The 18,752-nt window shown below is 39.1% G+C and overlaps 2 protein-coding genes across 2 annotated transcripts in view; both read left to right on the plus strand.

The window, feature by feature from the left end:
* LOC137185975 (metabotropic glutamate receptor 5-like) overlaps nt 1-3,290 on the plus strand; it is a 55,462-nt gene extending 52,172 nt beyond the window's left edge. Inside the window, exon 15 of the mRNA XM_067594548.1 lies at nt 3,077-3,290. The gene's annotated coding sequence lies outside the window, so the exon portion shown is untranslated. The remainder of the gene's footprint in view (nt 1-3,076) is intronic.
* A 5,167-nt stretch (nt 3,291-8,457) lies between these two features.
* Nucleotides 8,458-18,584, plus strand: ctsc (cathepsin C). Its single transcript, XM_067594549.1, has 8 exons — nt 8,458-8,984; nt 9,389-9,534; nt 10,646-10,800; nt 12,253-12,408; nt 13,549-13,667; nt 15,381-15,512; nt 15,992-16,224; nt 16,679-18,584. Exons 1-8 carry the CDS (start codon nt 8,825-8,827, stop codon nt 16,943-16,945), a joined length of 1,368 nt encoding a protein of 455 aa, XP_067450650.1. The 5' UTR covers nt 8,458-8,824; the 3' UTR covers nt 16,946-18,584.
* Nucleotides 18,585-18,752: the final 168 nt, after the last annotated feature.

The raw sequence follows: 18,752 nt of genomic DNA on the forward strand, positions 1-18,752 counted from the left end.
GCTGCAGCTGTGGCCCTTGGAGGTGACAACTAGATGTCTTAAAAATCGTCAACAACAGTATTTTTGTAAGTTTGTCTGAAGCTGCTGATTTGAATGTTGCTTTTTATAATTGAGTCAAGAGCATGTGTGTTTTTATTACGCGGTTGTTTACTCAGCCAGTAAAGTGATTGATTTTAGGCGTAGGTTATATAGTATAGAGCAGAGGACATGAAGTTGTGTAATAACAAATTCTGTATTTTATTGATTAGAAGTAAGAGAGGAGTTTCTGTATTTATTTATTCGGGATTTATAAGAAAGTGGATTAACTTATTAAGCAGGTCCGTGTGTGTCTGTAGAGCATTGCTGTTTTACATACAGAGCAGGCAGAATTTTCAGTATTGTGTATTGATGGTTTGTGAAATATCTTTACTTATACAAACTCGTCCCATCATGTTTCTATCTGAAAGAGAATGAAACCAAACTGAACTGTGAAATTACGCCATATGACACAGAGGTATCTTTGCAGGGCATGATGGGTGTCAAAGAAACACCGAGGTGGATGTAGAGAACATGGTTTAATGCTGTGTGCTTTTTATATTCCTCATATATGGTGTTGTTCAAATTACTGCTTTGGACACAAACGAAATCCCCGTTACTATCCCCGCTTTAAACTCTGATGAGATTCTATTTTCTGTAGAGTGTTTGACAGGAGAGCGTTAGAGATATCAATAAGGAGATGAATGTTGCCTATAGAAGTGATGTTTACATTCTTACTGCTCGCTTAAGCTAATCAAGATTAAGATGACCACATTTAACTTCAGTCGTAGTGACATTTTACAAGCTTGTAAGCAAATGTTTCGTGTTTTTTCCGCAACACTGACGTGGATGATCCGAGTAGAAAAACAAATTTCACATATTCTGAACAAAGGCAGCTCATCTGCGTACAAACGAAGGCACTGTGTTACGTTCCAGTCTCTTTACAACCCAGATTTATCAGAACCTTAATTCAGCCAAGCTCATTGGACTTCATTGTTATAAAAAAAAGACAAAGATGATGAGTTACCATAAACTTAAAGGGAAGAGAAATGAGCTGAATTCACTACATGAGCCTGTAGAATGTAATTTATTTTCTGTATTCATTTGGAAGTATTTTTTCACTCCGGGCAGAAAATGATTATTACTGAAATGAATATTTATGATAAACTGGTTATTTGTTTAAAAAAACAACAACAAATTTAGGCTTAAAATGCAGCATATCCCCAGACCCCAGCGGTGTTTTATCATGGCGTTGTTAACATAAGCTTCTCCACTCTGTGCCAACTTTCTCTCATCTGTTTTTTTTTTATTTCAAGTGCTGCAGCATTTCTTATCAGGGGTGGATAAACACTACAGAAATGTGATTAGATTGGAGTGAGATTGACATGAGTTTCCTGGTGGAAAAATTCAAGTTATATATTTATTTTTTTAATAAGCTGTTTATTAGCGCCCACTTCTTGTAAATGTAATAAAAATGGCTTAAATCCATCATTTTCTAAAGGAAATCTTGTAGTGTCTATCTACCCTTATGGACATTTGATAGTTAGTGAATTAATTTCAATGAACATGACTTTTTTTTTTTTAAATTTTGTTGTTTTGCTTTTTTTTTCTGATGTTCAGAACTGTAGAATGTAATTTGATCCTATATATTGGTGTGATAATGGAAGATGGTTTTATATTTGGATATTTGATTATCTATTTAATATTTTCACTCGGCTTTGTAAAGTGTGAAATGTGAGAATATATGGTTCTAGCTGTTTGGAAAATACAGTATGTTTCTAAGTGGCTTTGTGGTGGGGGTTTGATGACGGGGTGAGTTGGGGGGTTGTGGATGTCTACTTCAAGCAGATTTTCAGTTCTGTAGTCTTTTTTTAGTGCCCACTAACAGTCTTAGACTGTCCTCAAACATTACAAACTCAGATAAGATAGTAGACTCCCAGACAAGTTTGATATCTAAACAAGTCGTCTTTAGATCGTGCTGGGATCCAAACAAATTGTGTCACTGACTCTGGGGTCTTGTTCCACAGGCTTTTTGAAAGCAACAACAAAACTTGAGAGCATTTTTTGGCCATACAGAGTTCTTCTCAACTCCCAGTTAATAAATCTTTATCTCCTAAATCCAAATTGGCTCATGGGGATGCCCATGAAGGCACTTAGCTGTGGTCACCGGCAACAGTGACGTGAAAGGAGAGTGGACGGTGGTAACATGAGGCTCTCTCTACTTCAAATATAACTTTTCAGTGTTTTTGTTTATCAGGGGACACAAGAAATCAGGAGATAGGAGCTATTTAGAAGTGCCTGGAGCACATGCATGTTACATGGATGTATTTTATCTGACTTTTTGTGGGGGAAATAAATGACAGTATTAAAGTAAATCCAGTACTTTTCATCCACTATGAATAACCTGGAAACTATCTAATCTGGCACTATTGTGGGTACACCCATCTTTAATATGTTCATACTGTAAACAGTTGGATCATGCATGTTTCACAATTCAATTAAAACGCATCAGCTGGTAAACAGAACAAGCTGAATATTTCATATCTTGTTGTACTGCGCTTCCCATTTGGCAAATACATGTTGCTCTGATTTTTATGTTGTTGCATCTCATCCAGACGTTTCTCTTGTGTGTCATAAGTGGTAAGAGCTAAGGAGCAAAGATGAGGTGCCAGGAGGGAAGTACAGATGCATTAATGGGATCTGAGAAGAACCAAGAGCCTCAAGAGTCAGTGTAAAAACTCAACACAGTTAGACGAGTCAGCTCGAGCTTGGTGAGCTACATATCCACATACCAGGGGGTAACTGTGTTTGGTTAGGAAACACATTTAGCTTTTGTTGAGCTCTTCCCCCCTCTCTGCAGAAACACTGTGCTACTACAGCACTTTGGTATTAACAGGTGGATTTTTATAAAAGTCACCACAGTTTGACGCCCTCCAACTGAGCACCAAGCAGGAGCTACAGTCGCCAAAATGGGAAAAAAAAAGAAAAAAGTCACAGGGCATTCATTAAGTCTAACTTACACCTCTTCATGATGACGTGGCTCTCTTCATATTTTTCTTAGTGGGATGTAACTGGACAACTCTGGGAACCTCCAGTCAGTGTGACCACCGTGCAGCAGTGCTGTGGAGGCAGACAGGAGATGGGATAAGGTGTGTGGAAAAAACAGGCAAAAAAGGGTTTTGCTTTTGATTTGTTTGCCATTGATAAATCATTGTGTAAGTGTACTACAAAGTACCTTTGAATCATTATTTGAATCATTATTAAAAAAAACTATGATTGACCTACTTGTTGTCTTCCTTTTTTTGATAAATAGGGGCCCACATCTGAAGAAAAACATGTTTCCAGTCATTATCCTTCAGTCCTTTTTATCGCATCCAATAGTTGGAAGAGCTCCAGTTTTAGCACCTACGATAAATCAGCTCCACATTCTGTGAGTCTCTGGCCAACATGTTGAACCCATTCAGGGGAAACTGCTAGACAGCACCTTGACAGCTCTTGTGATATTTGCTTCCTCCTCCTCCTCCTCCACCATCTCCTTCACTCACAGTGACACGGCCGTCGGTATATGACAGAGTGACACGACTCTGCTATGAGTCAGCCCCAAAAAACATTTGATTCATTTAACTGAAGATGTACAGGTCAGTGAAATTACTCTGCCATCTTTCATTCATCTCCTCCTGGTCACCCCATTTCACCCTTTCTGTATTTGGCCTCTGTCACTCTTTTCCAAAATCCTTTTCTGTCTCCTCACCTCTCAGTTCAGCAGTGCTCTCTCCAAAATGGAATCTGCAGATTGTTGCAAATGGCCCAATGTTCAAATAAATGGAAAGGATAAAAAAAAGGCTATAAGCAAATGGCAGGAATATGAAAAAAAGGAGAAAAAATAAATAAAAGACAATCTAGTAGAAATTGCTTTGTTATTTCAGTGGATACACATACATGCAATATGTTCACAAACACAAACACACACACCAGCTCTGCTCAGTCACTGAGGGGTTTATTCTGGTATCATGACTGCATCAATATAATTCGTTTGTCTCCTGTGGGATGCCCATGTGTGTGTGTTTGTCTCTAGAGGCACTGTATATTGATTTAATGCTCAGTGATAGTTGCCTCATTTCAGGTTTTAAAAAACCATTTGAATGGAGGCAACATATCCGAATATCATAATAATTAAACTGAACTCTTCTCAGTAAAGATGCAGCATTTTTACACGTCACATGTTGATGTGTCACTGATGGAAAAAAACAGACTCAGGTAAAATAATGAGGTTGTGTATTGTTAAACTTGTTTTTCAGTGACTAATCAATACTTATTGATACTGAAGTGGAAACCGGAGAAGAAATCAATGAAGGACAATAAATCAAACTGGAAGATCAAGTGATCTGTTGAAAGCATTTTCCTTGTTAAAGGAAAGATGTTGAAACATTACAAAAACAAACCACTGATTTAGCAGACACCAAATTGTCTCTTTAAACCTCAAAGAAACTGGTTCACCTGAAAGACAGCAATGAGTTCAAGTGGTGTTACTTAACTAAATGGAGGGTATGGAGACAAGTTGCTCAGCTTCGGTATGTATGGTCAATTCATTTAAAAAGGTTCAGCCTGGTTTTCTTACTCCCCTGTATATCAGCCAAACAATAATCTCACTTGAAATCACAATAATCCATTAACTTTGCAAAGATCAACACAATCAAACTTTTGCCACGTAGTCAAACACATAAACCTTCTATAAATCATAAACTACACATATAAAAAAAAAACTGTCCATAAATGCTTCCACTTATTGCAGCTTTTTTCAAGTGAATGAAAACCCAATTTTTTATAAACTCAACTGAAGGAACCTAAAGATCCAGACACACCAGGTTTGATCATTGATGTCTTAAAATGTGTTTGAGGATATTCAGTGAGTCTATGACATCATAGACCCCTATAGGTGCCCCTAAATCCCAAAATTTGCTGTGAACTGAGCTGTGTGTTGGGTACTACTGGTAAATCAGTGAGTTTCCCTTTGACTTCCCACATTTGCAGATGCATAAATACTGTAATGCTTGTAATGACAAGCTGAATAAAACCAGTCAATACAATGAGTAATCCTCATACAGTCTCTAAATAATGCCCACACCATACATTTAATCAGTGGTGAGTGTTTATTCCCATGTAAATGGCATGTTGTGGGTTCATTGCAGTCAGATGGGCACTATATATAACGTCTGTGTGGGCAAGGGGTGCCATGGCAGCATGTGGTTAAACAGTGAGTGTCATCCTGTGCATGAGTGTGCGTGGACATATATACATTGTGAGTATATAGGCTACATAGGCCCAGTATGTGTGGGCACAGACATATGTGTGAGGAATGTGAACACATTTCACTCCACAGCTCTCGGCTCTGTTGTGTGTAGGTGTATGCGTATGGCTGAGGTAACTGACCGCGAAGCTGCTTCAGAGGACTTCATTTAAATGTGAAGGATGTAACATTAACACCACAAGGCTGGAGAGGCGAACTCCACTCTGTGATGGAGTGGCTCCACCCACACCTCCAACTTGATGACATGCTGTTCTTGCATCCTTTTTGATCAATGTGGGTAACAGAGCACGCACGAGCAGAAAAAGACGATGATGTTAGCTCTGCTAAGAGATATGGAAAGACACGACGCAAAGAACATGAGCACCCTCTCAGCTGCTAAAATCACCTCATCAAGTGGAACTAAAAAATGATTAACACACCAATAAGTGTCTTTATGAACTTGGTCATAATAATTAAGTTGTTCCAGACAAATCTGCCCTTGAACAGCTAAAGTGTGTGGCACAAAGGCAACAGGAGGATTCAACTGGCTTATAGTATGTTAATATATAAATTAAATGCAATTTAATCACAGATGTTCATTGGGTATTTAACAGCTTCCAACATGACTCAACCAGTCTGAACTATAGAGCGAATGGTTTCATAAATTGCATTTATTGTTACAGTTATATTAATTACACTAATTCATTCAGAGTTTAATTTGCATAAATGTGGCGCTAACCTCTACAAAATACAAGGATGAACAGATTGAAATGGCCACTGCAGTCTCAAGAAGGAGAGTTTTCTTTTTATGTGGAAGAGACAAGGAGTGAAGAGCTGTGCAGGGAATACAAAGCAGGGAAACATAGATGGAGGCATGCTTATGCTTACACACACACACACACACACACACACACACACACACACACACACACACACACACACGTGCAGTCTCACGCAAGCACCCGCATGCATAAAGCATTACACGTCTGCTAGAGTGTAGGCTATATGAAGCAGATTCCAATTGTGTGTTTGCATTTTGGGCAGATAGGAACAAGAAATTAACCAGCAAAATTTGGAAATATGGAGCGACGGGAAGACAGACTAAGAGCAGAGGAGAGAAATCTAAAACTGACGGGAAGAAGAAGAGAAAGTGTGATGTGATGAAACCAATCAAGCCAGGAACACATCTGTGGATGCCAATATAGCTGAACTGAAAGTCGCTTGAGTTTTAATTTCCTGCCAGTGGAAGTGAGAACAATATCAAGATTGAAACACGAGTTTCAATGAGTCACTCTTAGAGGGAGCTCTGTGGGTCCAGGCTGTTAACATTCATAACATCATCCCTCTGTCTCTGTCTCTCTGCTCCTCTTGCTTCTATTTTTCTTTATTGCATACACACACACACACACACACACACATACACACGCTTATATGCATGCACACATTAACAGCCACAAAAACACAGTAACATACATGTGCCCACACACACACACACACACACACACACACACATTTTCACACAAACATAGTGTAATGGCACTAATGAGACTGCATGACTAATACCTCTTCAGTCCCTTCTTCAGATGAGTGCTTATTATGGTCTGTCAAGGAGATGAGTCAGTCTATGTCATGGTTACTATGGTGATCAAAGCCTCCAGCACTTCCCTTAAGTGCCTGCCGGCTAAAATAAGCTCTTTAACCCCTTTAACTAGAGACCGATCAGGGTACAATGACACACACACACACAAGCAGGCAGGTTGACTCTGAGGAGAAAAGAGAAGTCCCCCACAGGGATTATCAGTATATCACAACAATATAAACAAGATTACAAAGTCACAAACAAGATACACACAACAGACTCAACATAAGAAAATAAAGATGAACAAAACTGCAGTGTCATATTAACACAAAGTAATGAAAACTGTTACTTTTGGGGCTCAATGTGTTGAGGAGGCACCTCCAGGATCAACCTCCAGATGATCTGTAAGTTTCACTGTGTGAAGGGCAATTTGCTGCTTCTCCGCTTACCATAAGCTCCTGATGTGGTGTCGTTTTATTCTTTCTGGCTCATCACACAAATCATCACCGACCCCCACTCATTTTCTGTGATTGTAAAGCGTAGCATTTATGAACTATGCAGTGTTTTCTCTGGCTAAAGATACTGTAGTACCACTTTTGTCAACAAAAACAATAAATGTCTTGGGTTCGGCATCAAATGTGGCCCCTTAATGCCATTAAAATACATTCTCAAGAGCATAAGAAGCTGATTTTCCCTCTATGCACTGGACTGACACTGAACACCTGAAGATTCAATGTCAGAATTGAATGAGTTGTTCAGATGATATAGTTGAAAGGTGGATTTGTTTACAGTCTGTTTGATTGCATTGCTTGTTGTAATGGACGTAATAAATCAGTACCTAAAGTTGCTGCATCCATGGTATCTAGGAGTGACACTGTAAAATGTAATCAATCTGCCTTTTTCTTGTTAGACTTTTTGACTTACAAGAGCAGCAAAAGCACAAGTGTAGCCTATAATAACAGTAAGGATGGCTCTTTTTCATTTAACTGTCCTAACAAGCCATGTCAGTGAGCTAGCATGTGCAGTACCAAAGCCGAGCCCTGGAACTGACACCACTTAATGGATCACAGCAATTCATCTTATTGATTACCCCTCCTGCTATAATATCACAAAATGTCTGTTGCGAAATACTTGTACTGTATGTACATGCAAAACTTCTAAAAATACAGAATTTACGCTTGAGCATAGGCCTAGATATTTAAAAAAAAAGCACATCAGTATAACAATAAATAAATAAATAAAGTTACATAAATAAATAAACATCTGTATTTTACATGATTTCTCTCTTAATTTGTTCATTATTTGCATATATTTTAAAATATTTAGCTCATTGTGTCATTGCGGGTTTTTTTCACAAATGTATTTTATATTTATACATTTTTGGAATAATAATGTTAAATTACAGAATGTCATCTCGTGTCTCCTCTCGTGTCTTTTGCGCATGCGCTGAGCTGACTGGTCATATGACCAGAGGAAAACGAAACCAAAAAGCGGACAAAGGATCGTCGAGATTGAGATATTCGTTGACGTTTGTTTCCGTGTTCGTTTCAATCTCCGTCGACATACTCGATAATATACTCATATAACCGCTGACAGCTTGCATATATGTCATTAAACGATCAAAACATGAGCTTATGTTTTGGGAATACTCTCTCATTCGTACCAATATCTAAAAAACAATGTTGCGTATGTTTGGTTTGACTGGCGAAACTGTTAGCTAACTGCTAGTTTCGGGCTTCGGAGACTCATCTTGACCGTTGAAGTTGCACTCTTTGTAAAAAGTTTCAGTTTGTATAAATAGCGGGCAGAGGGGTAACGGAGAAGTTAAAGTGCACAAGCTGGGACAAACTTTTAGGCATCTTTGTGAAGACGCAGATATAAACACTGACTGCGTAGTTCTCAAGGTGTTTGTGTGTAGGCAGATAAGCTAGCTGTGAATCAAGATGAGGCTGAGCGGCGTGCTGGCGTGTGTGTTGCTGATATGGGTTGAGGGATCCTGGGCTGACACACCGGCCAACTGCACTTATGAGGACCTGCAGGGGACCTGGGTGTTTCAGGTGTCCAAAGGTGGACACGACAAGACCGTCAACTGCTCCGCCGAAGGTAAAGACCCCTGTTCACACCATTTAGCTCTCAAGTTACTTAAATAAGTGTTGCAATGGAAAGTCATGTGACATGTAGGGCCTGTGTGTGAAGGTTTTCAGTCCAGACAACAACTACAGCAGGTTGTTCACTGATCAGTTTGTGTAGTCTGTATAATATATATGTTATATTAATCACAATCAATGAAAATGATAGGAACTCTATCTTAAACGACAGGTTCACAGTTTTTCAAGTCTGTCTTTAAAAAACAGTCAGGTGCCCACAATGAAATAGGTTTTTCTTGCTGTAATCCTTCCTCCTGTTCATACTGGCCATTAGAAGAATCTGAAAGTTGTCCATATTCGAGTCCTTGCGTGCAGTAATACTGTACATTTTATGTTGCATATGGTGTTGGTCCTCCTCAGCCACAGGCGAGAGCACGGTGACCGTGACCCTGGAGAAACTGTCTGTAGCCACAGACGAGCTGGGGAACATCGGCTTCTTCACCCTCATCTACAACCAGGGCTTTGAAGTGGTCATCAATGGGTACAAATGGTTCGCCTTCTTCAAGGTAAAAGATGCCTGGAAACATTCATATTGTATTTTTTTACAACTGAAAATGCCTGCTGCAAGCTAGTTAATATCCCATTTGTATAATACAACCTATTAATTGTGTTTTGCACTGTTCATTGTGCTTCAGCTTGTACAGTTTAACACGTAACTGATCTAGTTAAAGTTCAACTTGTCCATGAGTCATTTGGTGTTAGTTGGAAATAACATGTAAAGGAAGTTGCACTGTGGGTTAGCGGTTGTCCAGGTTAAATTTTTAAACACTGTCTGCCGATAAAATTTAAGTTTCATAATCAATTTCCTGTATATTCATCTGATAAGATTGTATCTGGAAAACATGCATTTGCTCTTTACACTTTGCTTAAACCCTGCACTTTGTAAAAGCAGCGTGATGCAAGGTTACTCAGCATTTTTTTTTTCCAATCATGTGTTTATTTCTCACAACTCACATGACACTTAGTAAGAGGAAGTGTCATAATCATATCTGTCTTCTAACCAATGTCATGATTCCTGCAACTTCCCCAATGTCTGGAATTGATTCAGCTTGTGGTGATATGAGGAAAATGTGACTTTTCTTGTTAACTCCTCTCAAACTCAAAAACTATAATTGTTCAAATGGTGTGCTGAAAACTTTTTTTACTTACTTACTTACTTTTTTTTGAAAGGTAAAAAAAAAGAAAAATCTGAGGTTAATTCAGTTGCTTCTTAAATCTTTGTATTTGCATAATATGACATGACATGAGTTGTATGCATAGACTGTAAAAAGGTGGAGCTGAGGCAGGCTGAATGAAGCCTGTTGCTGAAACAAGCTACCTATTGGCTAAGAGACCTGTCACTCAAAGGGACCGTGTCCTTAATTATGCATAACTTTACAGCTTAACAAAATTTGAACGGGTGAGTAATAAAAATTTTTTTTTAAAAAACCACCTCCTGTACAGTTGTCATGAAAGGGGAAATTAGCTATAGAGACCAAAACTGTTTTTTGTACCAGGCTGTAAACATGTTTATTTCTGCAGTAAAGTTGAGCTTTTTAACATGGGGGTCTATGGGGATTGACTTGCAGAGGTTGCTGCATGGTTGTATGTCATCTGTCTGTCTCCCTGCACTTTCAGTACACTGACGATGGCCAGAAGGTAACCAGCTATTGTGACCAGACCATGCCAGGGTGGGTCCATGATGTCCTGGGACACAACTGGGCCTGTTTTGTTGGGAAGAGAGTGAAGCCAGTGCCCCCCCGAACTGACTACAAACCAGTCCTCAGCAGCGGGTAAATAGCTAGAGTACACGATATAAATGGTATTTGTATGTTAAGGTAACCTTTTTTTATTTCTTAAAAGGCCAAAAACAATACTGTATGGTTGTTTGTGTCATTATGGTAGTTTGGTACACACCCCTAAAGTGCAAAGTGGTGAAACGTGAACTAACAAGCACGACATCCATGAACTGAGGGAGTCTATTTGTACACAGAGTCTCATGCAGGCGGTGTTGTTGTTTGAGCTTTCTGTGAACTGTGCAGTTTTTACATCTCTACTTTAATCTACACTTTTTTTCTCCCCTCCTCCTCTCTTCCTTTGATGTGAACTGAGTTACTCACTCTCACCCTTGGAAAATGGGCCTGGAAACTGAATTCACATCAGAGAAATCTGACATAAAAGCACAATCCGTCCACAGGCGATAGAAAAATGCTTGATTGAGAAATTTAGTCAACTTCTTGAACTCGGTTTCTAGCAATAAAAATCTATTTCCTGGAGTCTGTGGTCTCATTTTTAAATAAGTGTTAGATGCTACAGGTTTTTAGTAGATGTATAACGAGAAGCATCCACATTATCTACTCTTTGAGAGTATGCAAGAATGTCCTAATGTAATGCTGTTTTTTTTTTTTTTTTTGTTTTGTGTTATCTAATATTGATAAAGATGATCAGAGGGCTGACAGATTGTCAGTCCATTTTTAGGCTCATTATCCTACTGGAAAGTGAGACCTCTTCCACACAACTTCTGCATGATTTAATATGTTATTTCTCTTGGTTAGTGTGAAGTTATTAGTGTGAAAGTCACTAACTCAGGAATATGCAAAACATCTCAACCCAGTCACACTTCAAACTGTGCTGTGCTGTAGTTTCCTCACATACAAGAAAATTAGAGAAATGTTACTCTTCAGACGCATTGTCCTCATTTACACTTTTGTTGGAGTGGGATATTTTCTCCACATGCTTCTGCAGTGTATTATGTGGTCACTGTAGGGGTGCTTTGTCTAACTTTGGCTGAAAATTACATGTATTGTGAAGTTCTCTGCTGGCAGTTGTACTACCATACCGAGAGACTGTATAGTCTTCATTAAAGGACTAAAACAACTAACACTATATATTAGGAGCATATTATACATATTTAGGAGAATGTATATCAATATTTAAATGAACTGATAGTATAATGCAGTCCAGTGAAATGGCACAAAATAGAGCCTCAATTTTTGAAAGTTGAATTGAGAGTTGGCAAAAAATGTACTGTACAAGCTTCACAAAGATATTTGTTATTGGATTGCTTTATATTGTTAGGTGCGTCCATTTAGTCACAGCTGAACATGATAACCAGCGAACATAAGCATTATATCATGATTCAGCCCAACAGATAATTTCTTGCAGTTTCTTTTTGTCTTTGTTGGGGGAGTCGGTCCCTTTTTTTATTAAAATCGCCTGACATTTATTATGCATTATCTCCCCAGGCTGCTCCAGAGGCCATACAAACACAACCTGGACATGATTGAATCCATCAACTCAGTCCAGAGCTCCTGGAAGGCTGTGCCCTACCCAGAGCATGAGATGTACACTCTGCAAGAGCTGCACTACAGAGCAGGAGGGCCTGCCTCTCGTATTCCCATGTGAGTATTTGCTTGTATTTCCCAAACTGTCCTTTGGGGCTTGGCAGCTGTCATGGAGATAACAAAAACAATTTGTGTACACAAATTAATCATTTGTGCTCTTGGATGAAGGTTTTTTTTTTTCTTCCCTGACAGCTGCCATTCTGCCTAAAATTCAGTAGGTTGGGAGGTGTATGAGAGTTTTATAAATAGTGGTACCAGGACTTCATCAAATCCTCTTTACTAGATGGGTTTCCAATCGTTTTTCAACATAAAGTGTCATTTGCTCCCTTGTATTGTGTGTGACAGGCTCCAAATTCAGGTGGCTATCTTTTGCATCAGTTTATTATGCACATATTAAAGGGATAGTTCAGATTTTTTGAAGTGGGGTTGTATGATGTACAGTCCCCTCCAAAAGTATTGGAACAGCAAGGCAAATTCCCTTTTTTGTTGTTGTTCACTGAAGACATTTGGGTTTAAAATCAAAAGATGAGTATGAGACAAGAGTTCAGAATGTCAGCTTTTGCTGTCACCTTGCTGTCAGACAGCCCTTTCTTTTTGTACTACATTTTCTCAAATGTAGAACTTTGTATTCCTATGCATGCCGCACACTGTATTATGCCACAACACCACTTTCTGACCCAAGATCTGCAGCATAATACAATGCTCAGCATGCATAGGAATACAGAAGTTCTACGGTTGAGTGCCAAAGGAAAGGGCTGTCTGACGGCCAGGTATAGCGGTGAAAATATTCTAAATGTATCGTATACTTAAAGCTTTTTTTTAGTTGGCTAAAATCCGTTTTGCTGCTGGCCCCGTCCACAGCAGTACAGTGCTTAGCTTCTGTGCAGGTACTCCTGCCTGCTTCTCCAAACTTGGAACGTGCTGACCCAAATCTACTGCAGGTAATACACTGACTATGAATGAATACCTCATACAACCCCACTTCAAAAAATCCAAACTATCTCTTTAACATCTGCTTGAACTGATCTCATTTTTTCAAACCTTTTTTAAAATACTACTGTTCAGATGAATTTTACTTAACTGTAATCTACACACATATAATTCCCATAATGGTTTTGTTGCTTGTGGTCTTATAATGTCTGATGATGATATCTGAAATTAAATGCACTTTTGATTCAAATGTGATCCTTATTTCAGGCGCGTTCGCCCGATGCCTGTGAAAGCTGATGTAGCCAAGATGGCAGCAGCTCTACCGGAGCGCTGGGATTGGAGAAACATTGATGGTGTTAACTTCGTCAGCCCAGTGCGAAACCAAGGTGACATTCAATTAATGTCCTGCAGACACCAGAAAACAGTTTATTTCTGTTGTTGATGATCAAAATGTGGTAATTTAGTTCAAAATATCTTACCACATCAACCACATATGTTCACACATGATATTTTAAATGGAAACACAAAGATGCAAACGTTAAAAATGAAGTCTTGTAGGATCAGAGGCAGACAAAGCGACACCTCACTGCTTTACTTGCACATCTGTCAGAAAGGGCAGACACTGAACAGCAGCTCGCCAGCTTCTTTGCTTTCCTCTTGGCAGGCCTGGGTCTGCTTTGTGCTCTCCTCCTGTGTTTCTGCACAGCATAGTGTGTGAGAGGAGAGATTATGCGTGCTGAGTAGTTTAAGTGTCTGAGAGGGCCTCTGCAGGGCTAGGTTTAAGGATCTGGAGAGGGCTGGAGTGTTTCAATTCAAGCCCTCTAAGCCACTGTGTAGTACTGTGGAGCTTATTATGTTTCAACCCTGCAAGTCCAGGTGGATTTTTTTTTTTTTTTTTTTTTTTTTTTAACATGTCAGTTCAAAAAAATTAAGAATAAATTGGTCTGGCTGTTGCTGTTGTGTCCTCTGGGTCTAAGATGACAAACTTGTGTCATCACAAACTGATATCCATATGATAAAACCGAACATTAGGACGGCAAGTTTCACGCTAACATAAATATTCAATTTAATTGACTGGTTGTTGCACCTTATTTATCTTAAGGGACTTAAGATCTTCAGTTCAAATGAAAACTGGTCTCAGTGTCACCCAGACTTGAATCATTACTACAATTTAACCAGCCTGCAAATCCCTGCAGCGTCTGTTCTCTGACCTAATTTGTTTCTGCAGAGCATTTTATTAAGAACTCCCATAGTGTCTCACACTATGGATGGTAACAAGTAAATTTAATCAGTGTCTGTCCCTCCACCTTGCTCCATTATCATGCATTACAACTAACGCAGATAAGCATACTGGAGCAGAGGAACATTACAGAAACCTCAGTACTCACTTCTATAATGTGCCCTTGAACAGCTGTACCACTAAAGTACACTGAGGTACCAATTTATTAGGATTTATTTCAGGGCTGTTGTATTGGATTGCATCAGGTTGTGCAGGCACAGTTTCATTAAAGCTTATAATGAATTTTTTTTTGCCATTGCATCAGGTGTTTAAAACTGGTATTTTTTGTGCTTATTAGTGATTTTTCTGCATTGCAGTATATTGAGAGGTATTTATAATGTTTTGTCTACTCCTATTCACATACTTGAGGACAAAATGTAAGAAGCACCTTCTTAATATAATGCCATGCAGTGGAAATTCATTCAGTAGTAGTTGAGAGAATTCACGAAAAGCCAAAAATGTTGACCTCATGGTGGCGCTAGATGAAAAGCCGGGATATCATTAACATTCATTCCCTGAGGACCATGAGTGTCTGTACAAAAGTTCACAGCAGTTTATCTAATAGCTGTTGAGTGGTGGATCAACCAACAGACGCTGTCAAAATGTCGAGAGTTGAATCAACGCCTTTTTGACAAACTCAGCAAAAACAGAACATTTTGAACTTCACAAAACATGAATATGATTTATTTGTAGGCTATAGTGATGCATTAGATTGTACAGCTGTACCTAAAAGCTAGTGACTCAGTGTATAAATTAATGTGAACATGATTGGCACAACTGTTTATTTAATTTTTTAAAAAAAATCTGCATTCTCTTTCAGCATCATGTGGTAGCTGCTACTCCTTTGCCTCCATGGGAATGCTAGAGGCTCGCATCCGAATCCAAACCAACAACAGTGAGACTCCTATTCTCAGCCCGCAACAGGTGGTCTCCTGTTCTGAATATTCTCAAGGTAACACACTTCTTTTTTTTTTTTTCATTTGTTTGTTTTTTGCCTGCAGTAAACTCTTCCTGGAGGTTGACATGGAAACTCAACGCTAAATAACCTTTTATGGTATAGTGGTTAATACAGAATGAGAAACGGGCAGCAGTTCAAAAGAATATTGCCAGACATAATAATCATAGAAATGCACTTTACTGCTGCACGTAGAAAACTCTTGGCCACCCCCCTGAATCAGAACAAGTAGCACTTAAGTGTTTTTTGGAAAGTGTCTCCTAACTGCATGTAGTAAGTCAAGCATTTCATAACTGACCTGATCACTTCATTTGACTAATTCTGCAAAATGCCTCCTACATTTTCTATCTTGGACCAGAAATTAAATTTCACCCTTTTTAAGAAAAATCAAAACAACCTCCAAATATTCTATTATTGATCTATTGAACTATTGATCAAACCAGATTTAATGCCCAGCTTCTCTCCTCTTCTTAAAGGTTGCGATGGTGGGTTCCCGTACCTGATTGGGAAGTACATCCAGGATTTCGGTGTTGTGGATGAGCCATGCTTTCCGTATATTGCAAAGAACTCTCCATGTGGCGTTCCTCGAAACTGCGGCCGCATTTACACTGCAGAATACAACTACGTAGGTGGATTTTATGGTGGCTGCAGTGAGACTGCCATGATGTTGGAGCTGGTCAAGAATGGACCCATGGCAGTGGCCTTTGAGGTAACAGCTGTTCAGTGTTTCCTAACTGCAATTGCTATTCCTGTACATACAGTATGTGTTAACTAAACAACTGGGGCTGCTGCTCTGTCGAAGCCATGTGATCTTTTTAAACCTGGTTGCTGTTTGCTCAGAAACACCATTTTAATTGTAGCCCAAATCCTGCTGCTGTGTTTTGCAAAACTTCCGCCAGAGGTAGATTTATCTGAGGTTTAAGTTAAATCTCCTGCACACAGTAGTTAATTGAGATTTGAGGAGAGATCTCTACTGCTACTAGTAAGGATTTATATAATATATAAATATATTTAGGTTATGAAAGACCTACTTGGAAAATTTTCACTACATTATCTTTTCTTTCACCAAAGAAAAGATAACATTGAAATATTCTTGTGTGCTACTATTTTATACAGAACACAAACTGAAGAATCCAAAGTAAGTTGTTCCGATCTTTCCGCAGGTGTATCCTGACTTCATGCACTATAAGGAGGGTATCTACCACCACACAGGCCTGGGTGACACCTTCAATCCCTTTGAGCTGACCAACCATGCTGTGCTGCTGGTGGGGTATGGCCGCTGCCACATGACCGGACAGAAGTACTGGATCGTCAAGAACAGCTGGGGTACCAGCTGGGGCGAGGATGGCTACTTCCGAATCCGCCGGGGAAGTGACGAGTGTGCCATTGAGAGCATCGCAGTCGCAGCCAAACCCATCCCCAAACTGTAGAAGCTGTAAACTCAGAATGGGAGGGAGGGAGAGATGTGCTGGACGAGTCTGCATGAGTGCAATGCAGATTAGCTGTTTTCAATGTGTGCTTGAGAGCTTTGAAATGAAATTTAAAGCTGAAATCTATAAGTTTTTTTGATCCCATATGTCACAGAAGTAGCACATGGGTGTCTACTTCTTCCGTAGACTCACAGGTCAGTTTCTAAATGCTTTGCTCGTAGAGATTGAAGACGATCTCCCAGGTTTAATTGTTGGAATTGGGTGGAAAAAATTAGAGTGTTTAAAAAAAAACAAAAAAACAAACCTGTGTTGCAGAACTAATCCAAAGTCTTTAGGGCGGCTCCTCATATAGGGGCAGTGACATGCAGTGCATTACGGAGGAAGGGGGGACAGCATCATTTCTGGTAAGATGTGTCCTTGAAAAAATGTAAGGGCTGTAGGTTTGTTAGCGGCTGTTCTCACCACTGTTCAAGCAACTAGCATGCATTTAGAAATCCCCCGACTTAAGTAGGTGGAGATCTCCAATCGTCGTGTATCGTGAGACTTCTTCCTCCCCAATCCAACAAGTGAAGTTAGTAGTGACATCTCCTTCCAAAAGTTATGGATTTCAGATTTCCATATGACTATGAAATGTACTTAAAAGGGAAATGCACCAAAACCATAAGTGAGCAAGTTATTCCTTTAGTCAAAAGCTGTGCACATTTCTTTAAGGCCAAAACTAGGAAATTCAAATCTAATGAAGTGAGCTTTCAAATGCTAAAATATTTACAGTAGTGTAGCCAAATGATTTCAATGGATGGCCTTAACTGATAAATTGATTGAGACCTGACGTGTAGGAGTTGCTTTTTGTCAGCTCAAGCCTCACCCACACTGCAGCTCTGCTTGCTTGGTAAAGGGAATCAGGAATAATGTTAACAAGGGGCAGGACACAGCTAAACATTTTACAGTAGCAGTGAAATTTTTTTATAAACATCCAGTTGTACATGTAGGCAAATATAGTCCTACATTTTTTTAAGTTCAAAAAGGGACATGAAACCTCCAATTTTACAGTCAATTTCTAAAAGTATTGACATTTTACAGCTCCTAAAACTTGATTTTAGAGGGAAGCAGTCATTGTGCACTTTTAATGCCATGTTTTTTCTTGTATCACATCTGTGTAGCTGAATTTCACAATGTCAGCTCACCCTGTTGCTTTAATTTTCTTTCATCGGTCCTGATTTTTACATGCACTGATTAGTTGACTATGAACAATTAAATTCAAGCTGTAACTGCCAACATAAACTTTGAATCAAACGGTTTGGTATGTACTGTGCTGTGACAAATTGTAACAGGTAGTAAAATCTCATTTAAAGGGAATTGGAGACTGAGGAGTTTTTGTGTTTGCTTGTCAGGTGCAGGATCTTGATTCTTTGTCTCAGGGAAGTACAGTGAAGAATTGTAATATCTTCTGTCCTTGCAACAAGTTAACACCATGACTGCCATGCTTCTCTTTGGGGAAATTTGTATGTCTCCATGGAGCATTTTAATCAAGTAAGAAAGGGATGTTACTGATTGTGTTGTGAGATTTGCATTTTTTTTTTTGAGTGTTGTGTTTTTGTTTTGTTTTTTAAATGAGGGAAATAAAAGCATTTCAAATTCATTACTGTGTATCTGGTCGTGTGTGTAGGAAAAGGGAACACCATTCAAATCTCAACTTCAGATCTCGGATTTTATTTCCAGTCACTGTGCATCTGTGGTGATCAGCTGTTTTCTCTCAATGCCATAAAGAAAGTTGCAAAAGAGGTTAAAACTAAACCACAAGGGGGTG

This window comes from Thunnus thynnus, chromosome 7, assembly GCF_963924715.1.
Source record: "Thunnus thynnus chromosome 7, fThuThy2.1, whole genome shotgun sequence".
NCBI lineage: Eukaryota > Metazoa > Chordata > Actinopteri > Scombriformes > Scombridae > Thunnus > Thunnus thynnus.

Excerpts from the sequence above, each read along its gene's own strand:
- ctsc (XM_067594549.1), top strand. The coding sequence starts at position 8,825 with ATGAGGCTGAGCGGCGTGCTGGCGTGTGTGTTGCTGATATGGGTTGAG. Across the intron at positions 9,535-10,645 it reads AATGGTTCGCCTTCTTCAAG|TACACTGACGATGGCCAGAA; the intron begins GTAAAAGATGCC and ends CTGCACTTTCAG. Across the intron at positions 12,409-13,548 it reads CCTGCCTCTCGTATTCCCAT|GCGCGTTCGCCCGATGCCTG; the intron begins GTGAGTATTTGC and ends TCCTTATTTCAG.